The sequence below is a fragment of the Pholis gunnellus genome (assembly GCF_910591455.1).
Source record: "Pholis gunnellus genome assembly, chromosome: 5".
Taxonomy (NCBI): domain Eukaryota; kingdom Metazoa; phylum Chordata; class Actinopteri; order Perciformes; family Pholidae; genus Pholis; species Pholis gunnellus.
This window is the reverse complement of record NC_136531.1, coordinates 22,997,138-23,022,130: the sequence shown is the minus strand read 5'-3', so window position 1 is coordinate 23,022,130 and position 24,993 is coordinate 22,997,138. Positions and strand designations below refer to the sequence as shown.

The 24,993-nt window shown below is 41.5% G+C and overlaps 1 protein-coding gene across 1 annotated transcript; it reads left to right on the top strand.

Annotated features, from left to right (window-relative positions):
• Positions 1-17,631: 17,631 nt before the first annotated feature.
• LOC306695598 (ATP-sensitive inward rectifier potassium channel 12-like) lies at positions 17,632-20,633 on the top strand (the record flags this gene model as incomplete). The annotated part of the gene is made up of 2 exons (XM_079158885.1): positions 17,632-17,723; positions 18,998-20,633. The coding sequence occupies 2 exons, from the start codon at positions 17,632-17,634 to the stop codon at positions 20,631-20,633; spliced, it is 1,728 nt and encodes a 575-aa protein (XP_079015011.1).
• Positions 20,634-24,993: the final 4,360 nt, after the last annotated feature.

Here is a 24,993-nt window from a genome sequence, read left to right as displayed (position 1 = left end):
GGCGAGGCGGTCCGAGAGGCGACGGACCCCCTCCTGCGAGATGGACTGGACCTGCTGGAAGTGTGCCGAGAAAGGCCATGTGATGGAAGCGGAGAGGAGCCATGAGACCGGGCCTGACTCCTGGAGGAGGAGCTCTTTCGTTGGGTTCCCACAGGAGACTCTGTGAACGTATAGCGATCTGGGCTCACAGAGCTGTGACGTGTTGGTGAATTATTCTGTGAATCAGCTCCCCGTCTAAAGTTGGAGTGGTACGTGTACCTCTCTGGGGATTCGCTCCTCCAAATTTCCTGCATGTACGTCTCTAGGTTCCTCCTCTGGGAGGGCGTGCCGAGGTTGACGTTCCTGTAGGGGACACAGGCTTTTGGCTCAACAACATAGTTGCTGGGAAGAGGATGCCCCCTCTCGTAGTAACGATACGACCGCTTGGTGACCTCCTCCATCTGCCGCTCACCATCACCTCTTCGGTCTGGAGAGAAGTAGCCACTCTCTTGTTCCCTGTCTCCTCTGGACTCTGAAAATCACACAAGCCTGAGGTCATTTCCTTAATATGCACTGCAGCCTGTAAGAGAGCATGGGCAAAAGTCATGGTCAAGAATGTCTAGTCAGCGTATATTTGTGGCCTTACCTGATGTCCGGTGGGACCTGTCTCTGCCCCTCCTTTCGTCCATCCAGGAGCATTCAGCTTTGGACGGGTCCAGCCGGGTCATATCTCTTTGGGCCACATGGTGCCCCTCTGAGCTGAGGGATCTGCTCCTCTCTGGACAGTCCCACTGATTTGGAGAGCTGGAAGAGGGCAGTTGAATGTCATCACAGATATATATAAGAGGAAGCTTGTGCAAACATGGAGTTGTCAGTTGAACATGTTTACTGGACAGACTCTTGGCTTGGTGATCTAGGAGAAGGGGCTACAAATGCTAAAAGGTGTGGATAATATAACGCTGATAACTACGTAACTACGACAAGAAATTATCTAGTTGTAAATTAATGTAAAATCACAGGAACAGCTTTTTTAGTGCAACTCTCTTCTCACCCACAGCACATCACTCCGACATCATAAATGTCAAATTGCAGATGTGCAAAGTGTTATGTAGTTCCCATCCAAACACAAAAATAAGGGTACCTTAAACTCCTTCTGTCATGTCTGTCATCACAATGAATGTCATTAACTTAATCTACAAAATAAATCTTCACAAAAGTAAATGTCAATTTACAACAGGATGCGATGATGAAAGTATATATATTCTAAATTGTATAGCAGCTGACAAGGTCATCTATTCTGTACAAACACACCGGACCTGATTATCCTTAATGAAACATACGACTGCAACAAAAAATGTACAATTGAGATGCATTATATTAGCCCTGTTTGCCTAAATGAAGCACAGACTGTCACGTGAATGTGAATGAGGGTGCAGTCCATCAAAAATAAGCTAGAGTTACGAACATGATTAGCATCACAAACCAGCTTAATTGGCAGAAATGAGCGTAGTGTGTGCGGACGACACATTACATGATTTCTGGTTATTGAAGAGAGATTCAAACATCTGCTTCTTCCTGCTACTGGATTAAGGACCGGCAAAATGTGAATTTGCCTAATGCTTCGTGATGTTAAATCTACCGCAACATGATATAAGCGTGATTTGGATGAGAACAGCAAAATTGCATCAGCAAGTAACTTAAAGCAGCATTAACTGATTTTTGGGCCACTCGGGACAGCATTCATTTTTAGCTCTGGCCGTTCAATAGTCTCTTTCCTTTTTTTGCTCTGTTTTTGGTCTCCACCAGCTCCAGAGGGAAATATCTGTCTCTTTAGCTGCGAAATGCACCAATATGTTCCCCAGTAAGTTGCTGACTGGTGGTGGGCAGGTAGCATATTTTCTTTCTGAATACAGTTGCCTGCTATTGTTGAAGACAAAGACTTTCTGAGTGAGAGTGTGCTCTTTCCCAGTATTTATATATGCTCACTGCTCAGGCAGACTGTTCTTGGAAAAAAGAAGTGGTTTCTAAAATCAGGATACAGGATACAGTCACCTGGCTTGTATGTCAGTGTCACAGATATTAAGTTCCAACTCAGGACTCAGACTGTGGACCAGACTCCACTCGTAGGTCCAACCTCCGCTGACATCATCGCTACTGGCACTTGTGGTCACCTCAGACAAGGCACGGGGGTCCTCATCTGTGTCCTAGTTGGTGGAGCAGAGAAAAACACTTTTAAAGCATTTGGATAATTCAGGGAAAGTCAAACTGGCCTTTGACCTCAAAGTATTTAAATTTAAAAAAAGAGGCAGTTTTACCGGCACTATTACATTTGGTTGCCTGTAAATTAGATGTTCATTGAGATTTTTTATCACCTGCATTCAAAAGAGGATGCTATTGCATTTGATAATGTTTAATATTATTCACCAACACAATCCCTTACATTACATTATGATCCTGACAAAACCACAGTCTGGTGTCTTTCATCCCATATATTAGAGCAACAACAACAAGCCGACTTAAACTTACCCTGTGGACACTAACATATAGCCAACTAACAGCCCAAGTCCAAACACTAAGACATATTTCACTTACTGTGACTGCTGGCTGTCGTTTCAGCTAAATCTGCTGTTGAGGCTTTTCGGCAGCTTCCCTCCTTCCTTCCTTCCCTCCTTTCTTCTCTCCCTTCGTTCCAGCTAAGCCAATACTTTTAGACTGCACAGGACGTAACTCAAGCTAGTCTCTGGTCACGCTCATGATTATTTCATTGCTCTGGTGCTTTTGCATTACCAGAACCGCCCACTCAGCGTCTTTCTCATCTTCATCTTGATCCCTCCTTCAGCTCGACCTCTCATTAACAGGCGGACCACAAAAGTTTTGCTCGTTTTAGTTCTTGATCTGTCGATAGTTTTAAAGAGTGTAACAGTGTCGCCTTTTTGTTTACAGATTGAAATACTGTGTACATTTCAGTAATAACTTTGATGGAAAAAAAAGAACTTTCTTGACTTTATTCCTCTGCATGGTTTCACTGAAGTGGGCCAGTGTTGTGTGAGGGGACATGTTTGAATGTGTCATACGGGCATATCCGCTTACGACTCATTCCCCGAGGATTGTAATGAGCTATCATTAATTAATGATAGAGAATCAAATGCCACCTTGGTGTATTATCCTTCTCCCACCTCCACGGTAGTGTAACTTGGTGATTGTGTTATGAGTTGACCTCATCCCTCTCAGTGTGCAACTTGTGGGACAGTTTTAACACACCGGCCGTATTGAATGGTGGCATGTCATTAAAAAGCACTTGACCTAATGTCAATAGATTTTGACCTCGATATGTATTGTGTAATCTTGATGTACGTGTATTAATACATATGTTTTAACAATGATCACTCGGGGCCATACACTTGGCTGGTGCCGATTGTGAGCATCAGGGCCAGAATTTAACGTTAATCAATGATCGGTTGGAGAATGCTAACATTTTTTTCTAGGACCTGTTTGCTTTAGCCTCAGCCGTTTAGCATGATTTTACGTAGCCAACAGTGGAAGAAGTATTAAAATCATTTACTTCAGCAAAAGTAGCAAAACTTTCTTTGCTATTGGTTGAGCCTTTGACTTCACCGGTCAGATTTTTACCAAAGCTGAACTCCACGTGATGCAAAGATACGAATTTGCCACCGGAAGCAAATTCACATTAATTTGCACGTCAATTAATTTGTTCAACTGTTTTTGTCATGAGTACTTTCACACATAATGCAAATATAATGCAGCGCCTTTATTTATAAGGAATATGAAACTACAACACAGAGGCTCCGTAGTCTGACTCGAGACTACACATGTATTACCTTTACTCTTTTCGACCATGACAAAGGCAGCACAGACCAACTCCCATCTTTCCGTTCTTACCTTTCACAATAAAAGCCCTAGTATTTCCCATTTCTACTTTGTATATGTGTCACTCCCCCAGTGTGTAAAGGCTTTTATCCTTCACTTTTTTAATTTACTTTTTTAAATTTCTAAATTATTATTTTTAAACATTCTCACGTGTCATTTTTTGAAGTTTGATGAGCACATTATTATTTCACAAACCTACTGAACTATATATAGGCTACCTACCCACTCTCGGGAGCCGTCCTGTGGCGCAGCAGCAGCAGTAGTAGTGTTGTCGCTGAGGTGCATATGATCCGGCCGCAGGCAGGAGCCGCAGCGGGAGGGGTCAAAGGTATTGGGCTGGAACTGACGGCAGTAGTCGTCCTCACCAGGGGGCGCCACGTCCATCCTGCTGAATCTGTCATCTGAGGCGTTTGGCTGGGTATTCTCGGGCACCTTAGCACTAACACAGCCTTTATTTTCAATAGATCCGGTGTGGTTATTTCCCAGGGGGCTCTGTATCATTAACATAATATCAATAACAACTCTCATCAAAACTCTAATTAGTTGTGATTAGACAGGCTTTAAGAGATTAAAGGCTGATTCTTTGGATATCTATATTTGAATTGCATATAAGCAGATTTGTGATGTTTTTACTATAAATAGAACTCGATGAGTCAGGCTTCTGTGTCGCAGACAATGTAGTATCTCTTAAGAAGAGTTTGTGAGAACTCCAATATCCTGCTGGATGAAACACACACCACTATTGATGGGATCCCTTTACACCTCTGAGCAGAAAATAGTGACAGTGTGTAACCATTACATAGAGGGAATCTTCCAGCATAAGTTATCTAGATGCACATAGACGTAGGTGTATCTAATAATGACACTCTACCTTATAAATGTGATCCAAAGTCTTCGTTTTCACAGAGAACATTTTTTTGTTTTATTTCCAAGAGAAGCTCCTTCATTGAAAGCTCAGTTTCCTCACAGCAGGATGGAAATGTTGTGGTGTGATCATGGAGGCTTTTCAGAAAACTACCATTCATTGGTTCTGACATTGGCCCAATATGGTGACTGTGTCCTATCAAACATCGTCTCTAGAAGGTGAAACATAGCACGACTCGTCCCGACAGATGTCTGATGGACGGTGGTGGTGCTCTGCTGCACAGATGGTTAACTCTGAACACAACACAAAGAGGAGAGACAAAAGAGCAGGACAGAAAGGGTTACAACGTCAGGGAATGAGAATTAAAAAGTGTAATGAAATCATCATTTAAATGTCGTTACAACACAGAATAATAAAAACAGGCAGCAGCGGTATATCTTAAATTAATACTTAGATAATTTAGGAGTTTTCTTATTTCTTTTTTGCAGAGAGTGACATCTTCACATTTATTAGTTGGCAAGTAAGCAAAAAGAGGTGTTTCACAAATTGTCTCACTTTTGTTTAAGTTTGTTCCTGTTTACCATTTCTGGGAGACCAATATAAATGAAGCAAGGCATCTATTCTTGATGCATAAGACATCTAAAATAGATTATTTTAATTGGTTTTAAGTGTTTGAATGAGCCGCAAGAGGGGGCCTTTTGTCTCAACAGAGTGTGTGTGTGTGTGTGTGTTTGTGTGTGTAAACTTATAACATGTCCTGAGCTTGTGATGATTAATTACAGTTTTGTAAGCCTACATTCTATCACGTAACGTTATCAGATAAACCTCCAAGATGCGGGGTATAAATAAATGTTTTGGCAAGTAAAATGGCAATTAAGGGGACACATTTATGTTTTTTGCTGCATGTCACATGGTCACCAGCTGCATTCAGCTTGTCTGGCAGCCATAATGAGAGAGTAGAGCCGGTATCCAAAATGCAGTCGGAAAAGTTCAGCTGACACAACTTCAAACAAACAGGAAGGTAAACACTTTAATGATCGTAATAAAGCTTCTTCATGTTCATTATTAGGACATCTTGATATCATTGCAATGATGAGAGAGCTCCACTTTTTCCTGTTTTCGCTTTTGTGAAAATAAAATTGGTCAAGATCGGTTTTATATACGACGCATGAGGTCCTCGTACATTGACGTCATCAGGAGAACCTTTAAAACTAAAGCTGACTTCACACTTCCAGCGACACAGCAACATTCTTCATGTCATTTTCAATGGAGGCCGCTGACATGAAGCTACAAACTGAAGGTCAACACGTGTCACTGGGTGACGGGGGTCGCTCCAATGTGGTGGAACCTCAACCAATCATACGCTTTTGTGTCAACCTGTTGTGTTCCATCTAAAAAAAAAACCATAACATTAACCAGTTTCCAGGGCTAGTTAACGACATAACTGCGTCAACGAGTACTTGAGCAACATTTCAACCGCAATTTGCAGCGCTAGGTTGTTTTGTTACTATTGTGGCTCGTAGTGTGAACATGTGAATCTGCGTGTGAAATCACCCCCTCGTTTACTTTTCCACTACTACCTATATAGTATAGACACTCAGTAGTGAGACACATACCAATCATCTTCATTTTGCATCATCACTAACTAGTTTAGTGTCGCATGACTGTAATTCTTTGCATCTATAAAATGCAACGCCTTTATTTTGAAGGGTCCCGACAGTGAAGTGTTTCCAGGACTCCTTTCTGTGAGCCATTTTGTTTTTAAATGACAAACCATCGCGACCCAATTCGCAACATGCCTCATGTATAAATCGAAATAAAGAGATATATGTTTGATACATTTTAACTTTCTTTTATGCACATGTTATTGAAAATACATACACATGTCAAATACTTTACAATGAGACCAAATAAATTCATTTGGGCGGAGTTAACTATCTCATTCTTTGTTTTACTGATGAGGGGAAATGCAAACAGAATGTAGCCTTTTATATTAGATTCACTGTTATAAGTAGGCTTCAATTATCAAAACAATACGAACATTCAGGCTTACTCGTGTGGCTCAAAAGTGTACTGCAGACAATAACGTTAAATAAAAGACTACGGGAGAAATTCTGCAAATGTATTTGGCAACCCTGATGAAATCTCCTGCTACCCAGTCTTAGGGAATGACTATTATTGTGGATAAACACTTAAAGAATTCAGACAATGTTGGGGAGTTTGGCTGTTGTAAGTTTACTAGTTTTGACTATATGGTCAAATTCTTACAACCGTGATACATTTTTTTTACAATCTGATCTGAAAGCCTAAGTTTTTTCTTCAATAAAATTGATTTTGTTCCCCTCTAAGAGAGAGACTGTGACTGTTCGGTCACATGCCCTGTGCTCAGCTTTTAGCGTTGTGGGTTTTACGTCACATGTAATCAATTGTGTCCCTCTGCTTCCCTCTGTCTATAAATAACATGAAAATAGGCCCACTTGATAGGAATAAAAACCAGAGAAACAAACTCTGTAACAGAGTTTCTCATAATTAGACCAAGTAATCATAGATGATTAATCAAATCCCCATCAGCAATCACCTCAGAATAAAGGGCAACAATTGATCCAGCACTCCTAACCTTGATCCACCCAAGGCAAGTATTGATCGTAACCTAGTATTCCTGCTCAGAACAACCTTCTGAACTCAACAACTTTAACAGCCAGTACATTCTCTGTACCCCAACGGCGTGATTCGATTACAAGTTTACCAGAGACTCTATCAAATCATTATCAATCTTTAACAGCCACCAGACAGGACTTTTGTCCACAAGACTCGTGTCCCATTTTGTCAGGTGAGACACTAGTCATGTGACTCGTTAGTCGCCACGCTCTGAAACATTTCCAAAAATGCTCTGTGACAACGATTTTGCATTTAACGCTCCAGTTTGAAACGGGACACACTTCTTGTCTCCTAAGTGGGTGTGGTCGTTGTGTTTTCGGTTGCTGAGACAGAAAAAAGTGAATTTTTCTTCTGATTTGTTTGAAAAGTGCCATTTTAGTGTCAGGATGTTCGGAACATGTGGCTTGTGAAAAATGTTCTTAAATATTTACCCTTTAAGATTCGGTCATAATCTGTGTTTACTTCTCCCAGTTAATCGACTCAGGACCTGCCTGCTGTTCTTCCGCAGTTTTCAGTTCTCTTTGAACTTAATATTTTTACTCCCTGCTGTTTGAAATTGTCCTTGACTTGGCTGAACGCTCTGAAGTCCACTTCCCAGGGAACTATAGTTTGTGATCAGTACACAGCTAAAGTGGTTTTGTTGTTTAAGCCTAACAAACACCATGTATGTAGCAAGTGTGTATTTGCACTTACGGAATTAATTACCTTTGTGGCATAACATGTTATATTTTGTTATACATACAGTAATTACACACACTAACTCATACTTAAAGTGTGTTATTAAATGTAATTGTTTAAAACAGTGGATGTGTTCAAAAGCCATGAAGAGATGTTGAGTTTCTTCTTTCTTTTTGTTCTTGTCATTTTCAAAAAAAAACATACATCCCGGAGCTTTCAGCTGCATCTTCATCAGCGGATGGGGTTTGCTCATTCGTCACGGAGAGTGAACAAGAAGTATTTATAAATGAATTCATTGGAAATATACTACATTCATGTTTCATATTTAAATGAAATGAAATGTTGGAACATCAAGACATATTTTGTATGATTGTATTTTATTGTCACTCATGTCTGTTGGATGCTTCCCAAGAGGAGTTATAGTTATAGTACGAATACATTAATGAACAATACGTTCCTTAAATCTGCTTACAACTACATTGTACTGTCTTACAGTGTTTTATAAACCATTTATGACTTGTTCATATACTACTTATGAAAGTTAAATAGCGAGGGTAAATAAAGTGCTACTTCATATGAGTTAAATAAAGTATAGTTGTCATTTTTTACATGTTTTGTTTTATGCCTTGAGAGAAATCAAATTAATGCTCGCAACACGTATTTACACAAAACCTCCCAAAAAAATGTTGGTGTTCTGTGTACAGTTCTTATTGAGAGTAAATGTATTCATCCGCTGGGAACGATTGCCCCCTTCCTTCTTCCTCTCGCCCTCCTCCAGCCCTCCCCTTTCTCGGCCTGCTTTTCTAAAAACACGTTGACCTGGATCAGCCCTCACAATGAGAAATGAGGTGTCCGCCTGCTTCTGAGTAAGTGGTCTCTCGTGGCGTTCGAGGGGGAGTCATCAAGTAGGGCCGCAGGGACGGCCGGTTTGTGTCTGTGTGTAATGCTTTTACACTTGTGACAATATGTGATAGTAAAATATGTCACTAAAATGCATTTGTGTCTATAGATCAGAGCTATTTCTACACACAGGTGGCCGTGTTGGCAGGACAGACGGTCTCACTCCTCACCTCAGTCCGATGCACGACTTAACACTCTCTCATTAGAGAGGGTTTTGCGGGGAACCTGCTGAAATTAATGCTCTTAATGCTTCTGCACCGTTATTTTATCGTATAATAATGAGTGCGACCCACATGCACTTCTCAAGTGTAAGTGCCACCTCGTGTTTGATTGTAAAACTTTGTGTCTGCGTGAATCATCAAACTGCTGCCTTCACCAGCGCAACAGTAACAGCTCTTTCACCCAGACTCGTTAAAATGGAGGACATTGTGTTCCTTCGACGGCGAGTTATTGTCAGCCCACTCATTCCCACTGTGTTCCGACTCAGTTAATCCCCTCTGACCTCTGACCCGTGCCCACACTCTTCGGCCCCATTTTACTGTACCCCCGCCTCCCCTCCTACCTAACGCAAGACCCACCTGTTGTCTCGTGAAGCTAAAAAGAAAGTAGGTCTATAAATAAGCCATGTGGAGAGAGAGAGAGAGAGGGAGAGAGAGAGAGAGAGAGAGGGAGAGAGGGAGAGAGGGGGAGTATTTATATGCTAGAGGAAGAAGAGAAAAATAGGGTTTCCATGGAAACTAAAGAGCTGTGTCTAATTGGAAATAACACCTCAAAGAGTGCTGAAATAAGAAACCATGAAGTCGGACTCACTCGCACTGCCATGCTCGATCAACATTTGTTGTTGTTTTTTTACTTTATTATTGCTTTTTAAATGTATTTACAGAGACTGATGGCGTTCAATCTGTCCAGTACAAAATGGTTTTGGCCACAGCAGCAGCAGCCACATATCTTTCTGTTTCTATTTCTGGGATGAATAGTTATCACAAACGAAAGCAGGAGAGATTATTTGGCACACACACACACACACACACACGCACGCACACACACACACACACACACACACACACACACACACACACACACACACACAAACAAATCATCAACCAGTCTGCCAAAAGAAAATCCCTCTTTTTTCACGAGAGCTATTAAGATTGGTGGCTGAACATATCCATATGTCATCTCAGGCATCCCAAAATCACCCTTCTGATTGTTTAAGTGGTGCAGCTAATGATTATTTTTTATTATACATTAATTGCTTTAGTCTATAAAAGTTAGTCTGCAAAAGGCCCATCTCCACTCCCCAGAGCCAGAACACAAAGTGACTTTCTTAAACTGCTTGTTTTCTGAGCAGCAAATCAGCACATTTGAGAAGCTGGAAGCAACAAATATTTGTTCAAGTCATTTTTGCTTGATTAGAAAAGAGTAGCTGATTAATTTTCTTATCAAAAAGACTAATAGTCTAATTGATTAATCAATTTATAACTGCAGCTCCAGCGTCTCTGCTACTTGTAGGTCAACAACGGATGTTTTTAATTCCTCATTTTCAGAGTTTCTTGACAAATGAAGGTTCCAGTAATTGCGAAAGGACATAAACACAAATCACTGTTATGTAACCTGTGTTTAACGGGACATAACACATTAAGGACTTAATCTCCTCCTTTGGCATGCAACTGCATGTAAATGTGCCGAGACGGACGACAACGAGCTGAGAGAGGGTCAGAGACTCAAGGTCGCCGCTCATTCAACCTCTCTGTGAAAGCATCACTGTTGCAATGTTGTTTGTCATTTTTACTTGTCATTACAGCTATTTGTGTAGTAGTAACAAGTAAAAGCATGTGATGAGAGCTGAGTTGAAAAGAGTGAAATAATTATGTTTTTTTTTGGGTGCTGCTGCTCGAGGCCAATATGCGGGACAGAGGACGAGGAGGACGAAGCGGTGGACTGGAATTATATTTTTCCGCCTCTCGGTTTATCTTCAGGAGGAGACTGGCGGTTCACTCATCATGGTTGACAGTGCAAGTAATTTGGGTCTTCCAAAAAAAAAAAACTAAATTGCTAAATCCATTACTTAAATTAAAAGATTGTCAAGTCAGTTTTGATTGGTAACTTTAGATTTTAAAGACAAACATATACACTTTTTGTGAGAATATTGTAATTATATATATAATGAATACAACCCACAGTTGGCTAACCCCCCGTCTAGACACCAATGGACTGTAAGGCGTCGTAAAACAAACAAACGGTGATGTATTCAGGGAATTGGCTCAAAGCTGTTGTATTAGACACGTCATAGGATCTTGCCAAAAACAAAATTAATCTCACCAAGCTGTCTGCCCGCCTAGCAGTGGCCGAGTATCGGCGATGTACTCAGCAGTATGTATACTGGTAGTTCCTTTAGCTGTTACGGTTAGACAAACACACCGTCCAAAATAATAAAGGTGATCAGCAGAGCAGCGGCCGTGAGTTAGCCAGCAGTGTGTGTGTACTGGTAGTTCTGTTAGCTGTTAGCCAAACACACCGCAAACTGTCACCATCCAACGGTTAAGAGTGGTTTTAAGAGTGGTGAGTGAGGAGTAAGCAGGCAATAAAAAGTATTTTGAGTAACTGCAACCACAAGAGGTTCTTGAGCATGCAGCCATAACTGGCCACCCAAAATATTATGCAGTTTGCTGTAGCAGAATGCAAGATTATCCATGGACAGACACAGAGGTGCACACTCACTCACTCAGCCTAACTCACGGACGGACACTTGCACTCACGCGACCAATTACGTTTTTGTGTAATCGGGCTCAGCAAGGCTATCAATTTGTTCCAAGTCCAAAAGTCATTGGTGTTTAACGGGAACTCCTCCAATTTTACTCTTGAAGTTCAGTTTGCTGATCAAGGAGAGCACCACACCGTTATATCATGTCTTATGTAGCTCTAGAGGTTTCTAAAGTCTAAAGAAAAATAAACCTGTGGTGTGATCAGGGTTATCTCTGCTCTGGTATGGAGATTTTTGGAGACAGTTGTGTAATAGAACATGGGGTGCGTTATGGGAAATGTAGGATCCAGTGTTTTCTGGAATTTATATGCAGCTTTTGATACTTTTTTATTCTAGAGTTTTTGTGTCTCTCTGTGTTTTCTTTTGCATCTTGCGTTCATTTATTAAAAAATGTGAAAACCAGTAAGTACTGTATAATCTTCCTATTTTAAGCAAAAAGAGATAAAAATGCATTCAAGATCACTATAAACTTACTGTAGCTGCCACAGTTATGCACTAAGTCTATTTAATAATCCAATATGAGACCAAAATAACCCCCATAGAGTCAATACAAACATAGAAACATGCCTCAGAAACACTCCCACTGAGTCTCTACAGAAATCTTGTAGGATTACAAAAGTCTTCACGGGTGTGTTTTTGTTGGATGTCAGTGCAAGTCTGAGTGGGCTAAAGTCTAAATCATAGAATCCACATCACACTGGGGAAAACAATAGCATATATATATATATATATATAAATAGGAACATAATCAGAGCTCTCTCTCTCTCTCCCTCTCTTTCTCACTGTCTCTCTCTCCCACACACACACACACACACACACACACACACACACTGGCAGGGATCGGAGCAGATGCACAACCACCAGGCGGGAGCAGCTCTGTTCAGCTACTATGGAGCTCCGACTGGAGACATGTACAAGTTTGTGCAACAGAAATCTGGGAGCGCATTTATGAAAACACAGTTTGTTTATTGAAGGAAAAAACGAGGAAGCAAAGAAGAGAGGAACAACTGAAGCATCTTTTTTATGAGGATGAAACCGATGTTAGTCTTCGAGTGATTCAGTCTACAGTAACACCAAGGTAAGAGTTTATAGCTTTATGTAATTATTTTTATTATTGGTAATATATGTTGGCTTTTCTGGGAAGATTTGAAAAAAATGTAAAGCCCCAAAAATGCTTTTTTTTGTATTTCGTTATGATCAACAATTTTAACTTATTTAATTTCCTGACTCCACTTATTAATTAAAAGTCTTCAAATTTAAAAAACGTCATATTAGGAAAGTTCCACATTGGTAAGTCCTGTGTTAGTTTGTCTGTTCCTAACTTAATCTAACTACTCAACAACAATCAATACTTTGATAAACCGTTCATGTGGCTGAGTAAGTGGACTGTAAAATATTTGGGGAGCGTAAACCGCTAGAGGAAAAGATTTTAAAGGCCAAAATCATTTTTCAAGGTTAGGGTAATACACAACTCTTCTCCCTACACCAACCCCCCCCCCCCCCCCCCCCCCCCCCCCCTCCCTCCCATCCCCTCTCCTCTCCCAGCTGTCGATTATTCCTGCAGGCTTTGGATTGATTTTCAGCACTGGACAGCTCCTGTGGCCTCAATGAAACCAATTCACGTCACAGCTGCTGCTTAGTTTGCAAACTGCCCCGTCATAACTTCTGGTTGCACTGTGAGCCATTGCCTTCCTCCAACAGTGATGCATGTGCAAAGATGAAGTATTAAGTTCCATTTTGTTCTCTATTTTCCTCTTAAGGAACTAAACAATACGTAGTTTAGTAGGATGACAACAAAAAATAATAATAATTATTATTATTAAGGTTATACATAAAATAAAAAAATAAAAGTACTCATTATGCAAAACGTCCCTATTCAGAGTGCCATATGTTTCATACACAGTACATTTTTACCTCTGCATTAATATGTAACCAGCATTTTAGGATCTATAACAAATGTTTGATATTTGCATGTGAAATTTAGTGAAAAAGTATAAAGGAGCAAAAAAATATATATATATTTGTATAAAGTACAAGTAGCTCAAAACTGTATTCATGTACAGCACTTCAGTAAATGTATTTAGAAAGTAGTAGAGAACACACATGGGCTACTCTATTGTTCATCTATTACTGTGAAGAGTTATTTGTTGTTGGTGTGTGTGTGTGTGTGTGTGTGTGTGTGTGTGTGTGTGTGTGTGTGGGTGTAGGATGATGTTCCTCTAGTGAATTTAAGTATGTGGCTGTTAAACACACATGTCCATATTTTTTTAGGACACTGTGTGGACCTACTGCTGTCCTTGGGGACCAATGTCCTCTTAAAGACATTACACAGATACAAATATACAGAAAAAGAGAGGAAGAATGAGAAAGGATTGCCGTGTAAATACAGGGCATGACCAAATGCAGCTCTCTCACACATATTCACACATTCTTTTGTTAAAGAATTACAACTTTGGCGTGTGTTTGTGTGTAAATCTTTTACTTTTCTGTAAATGACATTACACGTTGTAGTGACGTCGCCTGACGTCATAATCTCTTCATCTTAATCTGTATTTTTTTTCTCACACTCTGTCCAACGTAGAGGACCTCATGGCCTTTATTCCTCTTTTTCCTTATCCCTCTCTTCCTTTCTCATATCATTGGATCTCAGATTACACAAAAGGGCTTAAACCAGGTCACACAGCAACTGCCATCCACCTTTCATATTGTTGTTTGGATTGGGAGATTAAGGGACATACTAATCTGGTATTCGACAAGGGCTCCCTCCATACTTTTACTTTGCATGAGATTATGCTGTAATATATGTCAGTTTAGTTCTACTGACGTACCTGGATAAGAGCTACGTCAGAGCCTTCGACACACTGCGTAGTAATAATAATCAGTATTTGTAGACAGCTGTGGTTTACTGCATGTTTTGGTGCTTCTTTATGAGTGTAGGTGGCTAATTTACGAGAGCAACATGTAGGATTTAGTGGCATCTAGCGGTGAGGTTGCAGATTGTTACACCAACTAAATAAAGACCAGGCAGCAACCTCTGCGTCTGAAAATTGAAGCCGATGAGGAAGTGCCTTAAACTTGCATTCTTTCTAATGGCCATCAGGGGGCGACTCCTCTGATTGCAAAAATAAGTCTGATTGTATAAAAGTGAAAAATGAGAAAACAACCCGACTGTACTTCTCACTTGATTTATTACTTATGTTCATTTAATAAATTATGATCCATTTAGAGTCAAATAGATCATAAAGCAGGGTAGGATTTAGGGTGAGGCTACACAGTGATTGACTTGTTTTATGTAAAAACACAAAAGGCTGTACCTAGAGCCAGTGTTTGGTTTGTCCGTTCTGGGCTGCTGTAGAAACATGGTGGACTCCATAAAGATGATCGCTCCCATATAAAAGGCTCAATTTAGGCACAAACAAAAACACAATGATAGTTTAAAATATAAAAAATAAGAACTAGTTTCTGGTGATTATACACTGATGAAAACATGAAAACATATATACCATTTCTGCCTATGAATTCCACTGAATCCTACTCACTGGTCCAGGGCTTATTTACTCCTCCTCTCCTCTCCTCTCCTCTCCTCTCCTCGGTAAGTTTACCACCTCCTCATCCTCCTCCTCTCAAGTTGTCTCACATGATAAACCATCACAGAACACACACACACACACACACACACACACACACACACACACACACACACACACACACACACACACACACACACACACACACACACACACACACACAAAGCCCATCATTTTTATCTTGAGAGTTTTTGACATCATTTTAAAACAGCCTTGACTCGAGGATCACTCGATAGCTTTTAGTCTGGATGGAATTTGTTCAGTTGTCATGGAGATGACAGCAGAGCATTTTTAGGACTTCATGTCCACGTGCGCCCAAAAGCAGAACCAGTTAGTGGACGTCGAGTGTGGATGGCTTTGTCTTGGTGTTTTGTATAAAATTCTGTTCCACTATAAACCTGATGGTCATCATGGCAACAACACTTTCCCCACACACTGCTGCATTACATTATCAACAGGTCGGCAAAAGAACAGTCCACTCACATCTCTGTCATTTCAACAACAACTGAACACGATATACAGTCAGCTTTGCATGATTCTAATGATGGAACACAAGTATCATTCTTCAGAAGTACCGCTGAATTATTCTCAGAAAAATGTAATAAAATCACACAATGCAATGCAACTTTATTGACCAAACCTTTCCAATGTAACAATTTATAATTAAAAAAAAGAGGCATGGTATATATTTTTAATAAATAGCTGTGTCTTTTAATTCCATGTGGAATGGACCAAATGTGTGTCATGACACGGAAATAAAAACAAACACATGGAACATTAGAAACAACACCAACATGTAAAAAACAACCGATGCTGATGTAAAAAAATGATGGGGTTCTCCTCACCAATAGTAACTTCACCAAAATAAATTCAGCGGAACTACACCACAATAATGACGTCTTTCACTCAAGCAGACTGGCTTGTGAACTGTGTTGTTCTGTCCTGATCCCGCTCATGATGCTGCTGGCACTGACACTGACCTACGCGGTGACCGTATTGGCGTATTGGCAGTCGTCTTTAAGGACTCTGTGAGAAAAGGTTGGGACTTCACGTAGAGGACTCACTCCTCCAGCTGTGGGAGTTATCGAGCTGACGCAATAATCTGCCCTTTTGGGATTATCCAGTCGACAATCACTCTTCATCCAGCCAATCAGCAGCCAGTTCGTAACATCTGTCCTTGGTGTAAGAGGAAAAAGAGTCTTGAAGCGTCACACACACACACACACACACACGGCCCACATTACATGACAACAAATCCCATCAAAATCTGTACGTGTTTGTGTGTGTGAGTGTGTTTCTGTTTGCGTGTACTTGTTATTGACAGTGATATTGAACAAAGGCTTTTAAACCGCAAGACAATCTATTACTACCTTTTATTGTCAACTAATTTACTTATATCAGCCGAAAGGATTCGGGTACCATAAAACATCAACAACAACAACAACTGCTGCTGCCGTTTCGTGTTGCGTGCGATTGGCCTTCTATTGGTTATGCAACCCAGCGCTTTTTGGTTCTCTTGGTTCCCAGCTTGCTGACATAATAAGCCGAGCAAAATCACCCTTCAACCTTGTCATCAGGCCAAACAGCAGATCAATTGTTCCTCTAACAGTAGCTTACCACTGATTCATCTCTTTTTTAGACCTTTGTCCCTTCCACTGCCTGTCTGGTTTTCCACCCCTGGTTGGCCATGAAGGTCCCTAAGGCTAACCACTAGCAAGTACCTAATCAATAAGCTTTCATCACCAAAAACTGTCTGGTCTGCTCCGTGCATTTGAGCGAGGCCAAAATTTGCACAGAGAGATGTTTGATTCTTCTGATTTTTAGTAACGCTCGCGACGTGGCACTATGGATGGCAATGTCGCTTGATCCCCTGCTTTTAGTCTGAAATATCTCAACAACTGTTTGATGATCTGCCATGAAAGTTGGCTTCGGTCAAATTTTCAATTTGTCCAAAACTATGACCAAAGTCTTGCAAAAATAAAGTCATTCCCATCAGCCTCAGCTGTACTGCTGCTAATTACCAGATGTTACCATGACCACGTCTGTTTAGCATGTTAGCGTGCTAATCATAGTAAACACTATTTGCCACAGTAAACAGTAGCATGTTAACAATGTCATTCGGAGCACGTTAGCATGTTTATGTTAGCATTTAGCTAAAAGTGCTACATGTTAAATGTACTTAAGTTCACCATTCTGATGATTAATCAAATGTTCTTTGTTCACAGAAAACGTATCATGAGAAGGCAGCACTGACAACAAATGCGAGAAGCACCTGAGCTCATACTGCCTCCCTGTCCAGCAACAGTACTTTAATGGTTGGAACTGCCCGCCCCAACCTACATTACTGCCCTCGCAGACACAGCCTGATGATCACCGGTGCCATGGGAGCGGTGCGAGTCAATAGGTAAGAGACGATGGGGAATAGAACTGTGTCAGTGCCCACAACTGTTTTATTGAAGAAAAGAAAAAGAAAGTTTTGGATATTTTTGTTCCCTATCACCCTCAAAAATCACCAATTACTGCTGCCACCTCAAAATTACAGATATTAAACATATGTGTACTGCTTTTATAAGTCACCCTTAATAAAGGGCTTATTTTATTCTTAACTGTTACCTAATAGCTCAATTATAAGTCAATATTTAGAACAACATTTGGGTTGCCAGGTAGTGAAAGATGGACACTATCGGGTGGACCCTCAAATAGATCATTTTACCTCCTTATGGAACATGGCTACAGGGCATCTGAACAACACATTTATAAACTATTAGAACATTTAAACCTGCAGACTTGATGGATTATTATAGAAACCCTGTATACATAACATTTATATTTGCATGCAGATGACTCACTCATTTTTGTTGAGAAACCCATGACCCTTTATTGAGTTTATTAGTTTGTGTAACTGTGATAGTTTATTACATTTCATACATAGCATATCAAGATTTATAGCTTTCAAACTTGCTTGCGTATTAATCATGAGGATTTATTGATGGCGTGACTTTTTATACAGCATGAGATTTTTTACAGCCTGTCAACCTAAAGGTTGTTCTAGATAACGACTTATAACTGATGGATACAAAATAAAGTAAATGGTTAAACCAGTAAGAAAGTCATTCGTTACAATTGATAAACCCTTTATTAAATGTGACGTATAAGGAAAGGGCACCAAAATAATCCAACTAACTGTTGGCAATCGCTTAGCAACAATAACTGGGCAATGCAGGTCTGGCAAGCTTTGGATTTCTTCACATGTTGAAGGAGTGTGCATGGAGCTGTAGTAGAGATACTCTACATTTAACGAGTTTGGAGGGTAGTGTATTTGTTTCAAAACCAAAAGCACAAGAGCAAAAGCATAAAGAATGAATTAAACAGTGTATTTATAAAAAAAAGAAAAAAAAGAAAAACCTTTCACCACTAATACATCCACTGTGTAGTATTTCCCTACTGTATGCAAGCCAATCCTGGCATTTTTCAGAGTTTAGGCTAATGTTAGCGGCTCACACCTTTTCTCTTGTTACGTAAAATGTGAAAACTGTTTGAAAATATGGACAAGTATGTAAGCTAAGCAGCCACAGGTCTGTATATTGTATTTGCTATCATACTTATAGAACGGAGACTTTCCGAGCTTTATAAGATGCCAATTCCCCTGAACAAATGTTCTCCCCTCTGTTTGTCCAGATACAGCATCGTTTCCACAGACGAAGATGCCCTGAAGATCTCCAGCTTGGGCCTCCACAACGGTCACAGTCCTCTGACTCAGCAGGCGCTGTCGGGGGCCTGCATGCGGGCTGAAGAAGGAGGAGGAGGAGAGTGTCCAGGAGGTGATGAGGCAAGAGGGGCTTTGTCTTTGAGAGTAACAAATGAGCCCATCATCCACAAAAGCTGCCGTGCTTCACCTTCATGTCGTCTGGGCCTGGATCTGGGCACCGGCCGCCTGCGCAGCCGCTTTGTGAGAAAGAACGGCCAGTGCAACGTGGTGTTCAACAACATGGAAGATAAGCCACGGCGCTACCTGGCTGACATTTTCACCACCTGCGTGGACATACGCTGGCGCTATCTGCTGCTCATTTTCACCACCACCTTCCTTCTGTCTTGGCTGCTGTTTGGTGTGATCTTCTGGGGGGTGGCGCTCATTCACGGAGACTTTAGCTTTCGCTTACCCGTGAAGGAAGGGGATCCTCGAAACAACGTAGGGGACGGAAAAGACGAATGGCGGCCATGTATTCTCCACATCCAGGGTTTCATTGGGGCCTTCCTCTTCTCCATAGAGACCCAGACCACCATTGGATACGGTTTCCGGTGTGTCACCGAAGAGTGCCCAGCCGCTGTGGTGACTGTGGTGGTCCAGTCCATCGTGGGCTGCATTATTGACTCCTTCATGATCGGCACCATCATGGCAAAGATGGTGCGCCCCAAGAAGCGGGCGCAGACCTTGCTGTTCTCGCACAATGCCGTCATCGCTCTGCGAGATGGCAAGCTGTGCCTCATGTGGCGCATGGGCAACATGCGCAAGAGCCACATTGTTGAAGCACATGTTCGCGCTCAGCTCATTAAGCCGCACGTGACGGCGGAGGGCGAGTACCTCCCTTTGGAGCAAACGGACATTGATGTCGGCTATGACGACGGGCTGGACCGGCTGTTTCTGGTGTCACCGCTGGTGGTGGTCCACGAGATCAACAAGAACAGTCCTCTGTATAACCTGAGCCGCAACGACCTGCTCAAGGAAGACTTTGAGATCGTGGTCATCCTGGAGGGGATGGTGGAGGCCACAGCTATGACCACTCAGGCCCGCAGCTCCTACTTGTCCAAGGAGATCCTGTGGGGTCACCGCTTTGAACCGGTGGTCTTTGAGAAGGGTCACCGCTACCAGGTGGACTACTCCCGCTTCCATAAGTCCTACGAAGTGCCATCGACGCCTCACTGCAGTGCCAGGGAACTAAACCAGATGATGGGTCGTGGCGGGCAGTCCTCATCCTCCAGCTCGAGTTACTCCCGGTCTCCATCGCCATTTGCCCAGAGGGCAGCCCGCCACATCCTGGGCCCTCACTCCCCCAGCGCTTTCTGCTACGAGAACGAGGTGGCCTTGTGCTGCGGGGACGACGAGGAGGATGTGAAAGAGGAGGCGGGGAGTCTGAACGTAAGAAGTGACAGAGAGGTAAAGATAAGGGATGACATTCACTTGGGATTCAAAGAGACATTTGTGGAGGAGCAGAAGGTGGAGATGCTGTGCGTTCTGGACTCAGAGAATCAGATCAGCCTTGACAGACTACAGCCCACCCTACCTTTATACATCAGCAGAGAGTCAGGAGTTTAATCAATGGTAATGACGGCCCATCCATTTGTGTCCTCTCTTGATCTGTGTGCATCCAACCAAAGTATTGAACTAGTTTGAACATAAAAGATTTTTTGCAGCTGTCACAAAATCCACTCGGCTTTCGATCATAACTTGCTCTGTTTCCAGGTATTACACTTTCAGTTGTAACATCAGCATCTAAACAACGCACAGCTCATCTTCTTTTGAACATGGCGACCGGGTATTTCTCTCAAATCATGAGGTATCTTGAAAACTGTATTGCTTTCTTGTTTCAGTCAATATGACAGTGTATGATCTACAGTCAAGTTTTTTTGTTCTTGATTTCCATTGAGCTTTTGTAAATATGATATGATTTTGTTTTAATTTTGAAATGATTATGCATCATATACATAAATGCTATGAGAGAAAAATCCATGTATTTCAAAGGAGGCATGACACATGCCAAACTTCAACAGACTTATTTTCTCTGTGTAAAAAATAAAATATTTCAGTATTTTGAACTTCTGTCTTCCTGCTTGAGTTCTGTTACTTTTCACATTAGATAAATAAGCCTTTTCCTCCATTATTCTAATCACTTCAAAAGGGCCATGAAAAGTTAATCCAACATGTGCAGTTGAAGAACAAGCACTTTATTCTTACTTGTATCAATAGATACAAACACTTTGCAACAGCGTTATGGTTTGTATGAATAAAGCACCTAATAAACAACAGTCTACATGTTAATGCTTGAATTGTCTCTGTTGAGTCTCTATTGCACATCCCCTCAATGTTTCAACAGTCCAGCCATGATGATTACCACCTGTTTCTGAATAGACAAGATCACACAAATCGTATTTGTCTTGACTTTGGATTCAAACATAGATGGCTGCACTTTGTCTCTAAAAGCATGGTTGGATTACCAATGGTTCAAAGCAGACAACTGCCTTGAGGCCCCAGAGTTCGGCATTTCAGCCGTCGTCATCATAGTTTTTGGCTGTTGCCAATCAATCAGAAATCTATTTACAACCAGGGGAGCCATTAAAAGGATTGCAAGTTTAAGGCACTTCCGCATTGGCTTCACTTTTCAGAATGGGAGGTTGCTGCCTGGTTTTTAGCCAAGCTAGCTGCTCAACGGATGGCAAATTCAGTCAGTCGTGTCGGTCGGTCGGTCTACCACTTTGATCCAGACTAAAATATCTTAAAAAATATTGGATAGATTGTCTGTCATGACAATCATAAAGTTCATCCTCAGGATAGATTCTGATAACTTTCCGCATTCTTTATGTTTACTACTCATCAGGTCAAACATTTGAATTGTCCAATATTTTGGTGTAACTCTGACCAAAGATCTGCAAAACTAATGACCTTCCCATCAGCCTAAGTGATACTTCGTGTTTTGTGCTAATTAGCAAATGCTAACACACTAAACTATGATGGTGAGCATGGCAAACATTATGGCCCATCCATTAAACATTAGCATTGTTACTGTGAGCATGTTAGCATGCTGACGTTAGCATTTAGCTCAAAGCCTCACATGGCTGTAGACTCTTTTGGTAACTTGTCAGGGAACCTGCGCCACTTATGTACAATATCAACTTCGTTTCTTGTGTCAAAATCTAGTTTTAACTGTCTTCAAACAGAACACAAAGACAATTTTAGAGGCAGTTGTGCACCAAACGATTGTGGAAAGTCACGATTGGACACGTATTCGCATAGGGCAGCCCATCCACGTGTGTTGAACATGTTTCAAGTTGAGCAAATATACGCATCCTGCTGCTTCATGAATCTGCTTCATAAGCGCAGTGCACTTGAGGAGTAAGTATCTTTTTCTCGTTTTGCTAGCTAGCTTACAGCTAACATCTGTACAGTTGGTACAATGGCTCTTTGGGGCAAATAAACACAGTCTCGTAGTAAACATTTTAGCAAAAGACAAAAATTCACATTGCTTTCGGTCTGAACACACCTTAAAAGGGCCCTGAAAACCTTCTCAATCTGCTTCTCACTAGAAGTACAGGGGTCCTACGTAAACACAATTTAGCAACATTTGAATCAGACTCTGATGACAGTTGATGAAAGGCAACACTTATACATGGATATTATTTCTCCTTGTTGGTGCTGGGAAGTGACCCCCCCCACACACACACAACCATGACCAACACAATATGCAAAATGTAGTGAAGCGGATTTCTGTAGTGTGCCCTGTCCACTGTACGTGAAAGGAAGTTGGACACAACTGCCCTGGGGCGCCGAAGCACGTCAATGTAAACAAGAACAAACACTGCAGTCTCTAACACACAGACAAACTGGGTAGACGGCGATTAAGGCTTTGGGAGGAATAAGAGGGAAGAAACACCATCAGGAGGCACTGAAGTCCATCTAACTGTAATGCGGAGACCAGAGTGTTTCTGGCTGTTGAACAAGCTCCCCCATGTGGTTGAACCGTGATAACACAGTGAGTAACAGACCAAAGTGTGACGCAATTGTATTGATCACTGTTCTCTCTGTGGGTTTGTTTTGGTTATTTTACCTAAATAAGAGTGTTTAAAAATGACTGATATCAAAATTAAACCATTTCTCTGGGATTTTTACGGTTAATGGGCACTTTTAGTACTTTAGGACAGTAGTTCCCAACCTGCGGGTCAAATCCTCTTCAAGGGGTCACAATATGTATATGTATATGTATATAATGAATAATATGTGTATGCATGTATGTATGTATAGTTTTATCTCTTATGGCTCCTAGAAGTTAGAAGACACTGCTTTGTTTCAAACAATATCAAAATGTAATTTTGATAACCACTTTGATACAGTGGTGGAGAGGAACCCATATTCGTTTAGATTTTCAGTAATGTTCATAGAAAAGGTTTTGCTTTATAGGTAAAAGGAAACTTGAACCTATGCTTAAATCCCCTGTAGAGAAATGAGTCCAGTCAAACTATTCAGGAGCACACAGGGAGACCAAGATCCAGATCTGAGGCCAGTGTCTTTGGTACTCTATGTCTGTGCTGCTGAGAGGTGACAGTGCAAACCTCTGAGCCACTGTTCCTCATTAACATGATTGATAATTAGAGTGATGTCATGCTCTAATCCCCCCCCTGCTGCTTTTTTTTGCTGTCTTGCGTCTTTACAACCCCTCACATGACCGAACCTGGTGACCACTTTTTGGTTCGATCCGTAAACAGTCGGAAGGGAAGCTCCCTAATCTTTGATGCGTTTAGATATCGTCTCCTGGCCACTCAAACAAGTCACTTCCCCTGCCGTCAATCTGCCTATCTCCCTGCTGTCACCCCATCCTTCTCTCCCTGGCAGTTTTCTGATGCTGGTTAATTAACCGCACCGCACCCCCCCCCCCTGTCATCAGCGTCTGCGAGGCAGAGCAGCTGGGTGACCTCTGCGACCTCTGTTAAGACTTCTAATAGCCGACTTGGATCTTTCCTAATAAGGTGGTGTGTGTTCATCCTCGTGTAGGTTAAGTGTGTGAGTGTGTGCGCGGGCTTTCATGTGTGTGACGCCCTGTGTATCTGCAGTGGCCTCTCTCGGCCCCACTGGCTGTTTGTGGCCTCGGGGCTGTGCGACCAGAGTGTGTGTGCTCAGCAGGGGACAGTATTTAGGCACCGGGAGCCGTGGCCGGGGGATCTCTGGTTCCATAATGAGCTGTTGTGTGTTGTGGAGCTGTGAAGCAGGGGACAGAGGAGCATTGTGTGCTGCTCGACACAGCTCAGCTCAGCAGAGGAGGCCCGACTGATCCAGGCTGGGAAGCACCACAGGGCAAACATCTTCTGGATACTTTTGTCTGTCTGTCTGTCTGTCTGTCTGTCTGTCTGTCTGTCTGCTTCTGTCTATTCGTCCTCGTCTAGTTAGTATTTCTATCACAAGCTGACATCGGCACAGTCAGACACATTTCAACAGCTAAACTATAAGTTAATCAAAATATTAAAGCAAACACAACATCCCTGGCTTGAGTCTGGGAATCTTTGTTGCAAGTCAGCCCTCCTCTGTCTCCCTTTATTTCTCCAGTGGTGGGAAGTAGCTTAGTTAATTTACTCAAGTAAATGAGACACTTGTACTTTACTTGAGTATTTCCATTCTATGCCACTTTGCACTTCTACTCGGCTACATATATTTGATAATTTTAGTTACCTTGCGGATTTAGATGAATAATCCAAAAATATATAAATCAACTATAGCTGCAACATTAAAGTGATGCACACATTAATGCATCAATAATTATTATCAAGTGATACAATGTGTGATTCTGCATAATGAGTAGGCTACTTTTACTTTTGGAGATTTTAAGTATTTTTTGACACAAATACTTTTGTACTTTTACCTAAATACATTACTTTTAACAGATAATGTTTCACTGTTATTGCTATTAATA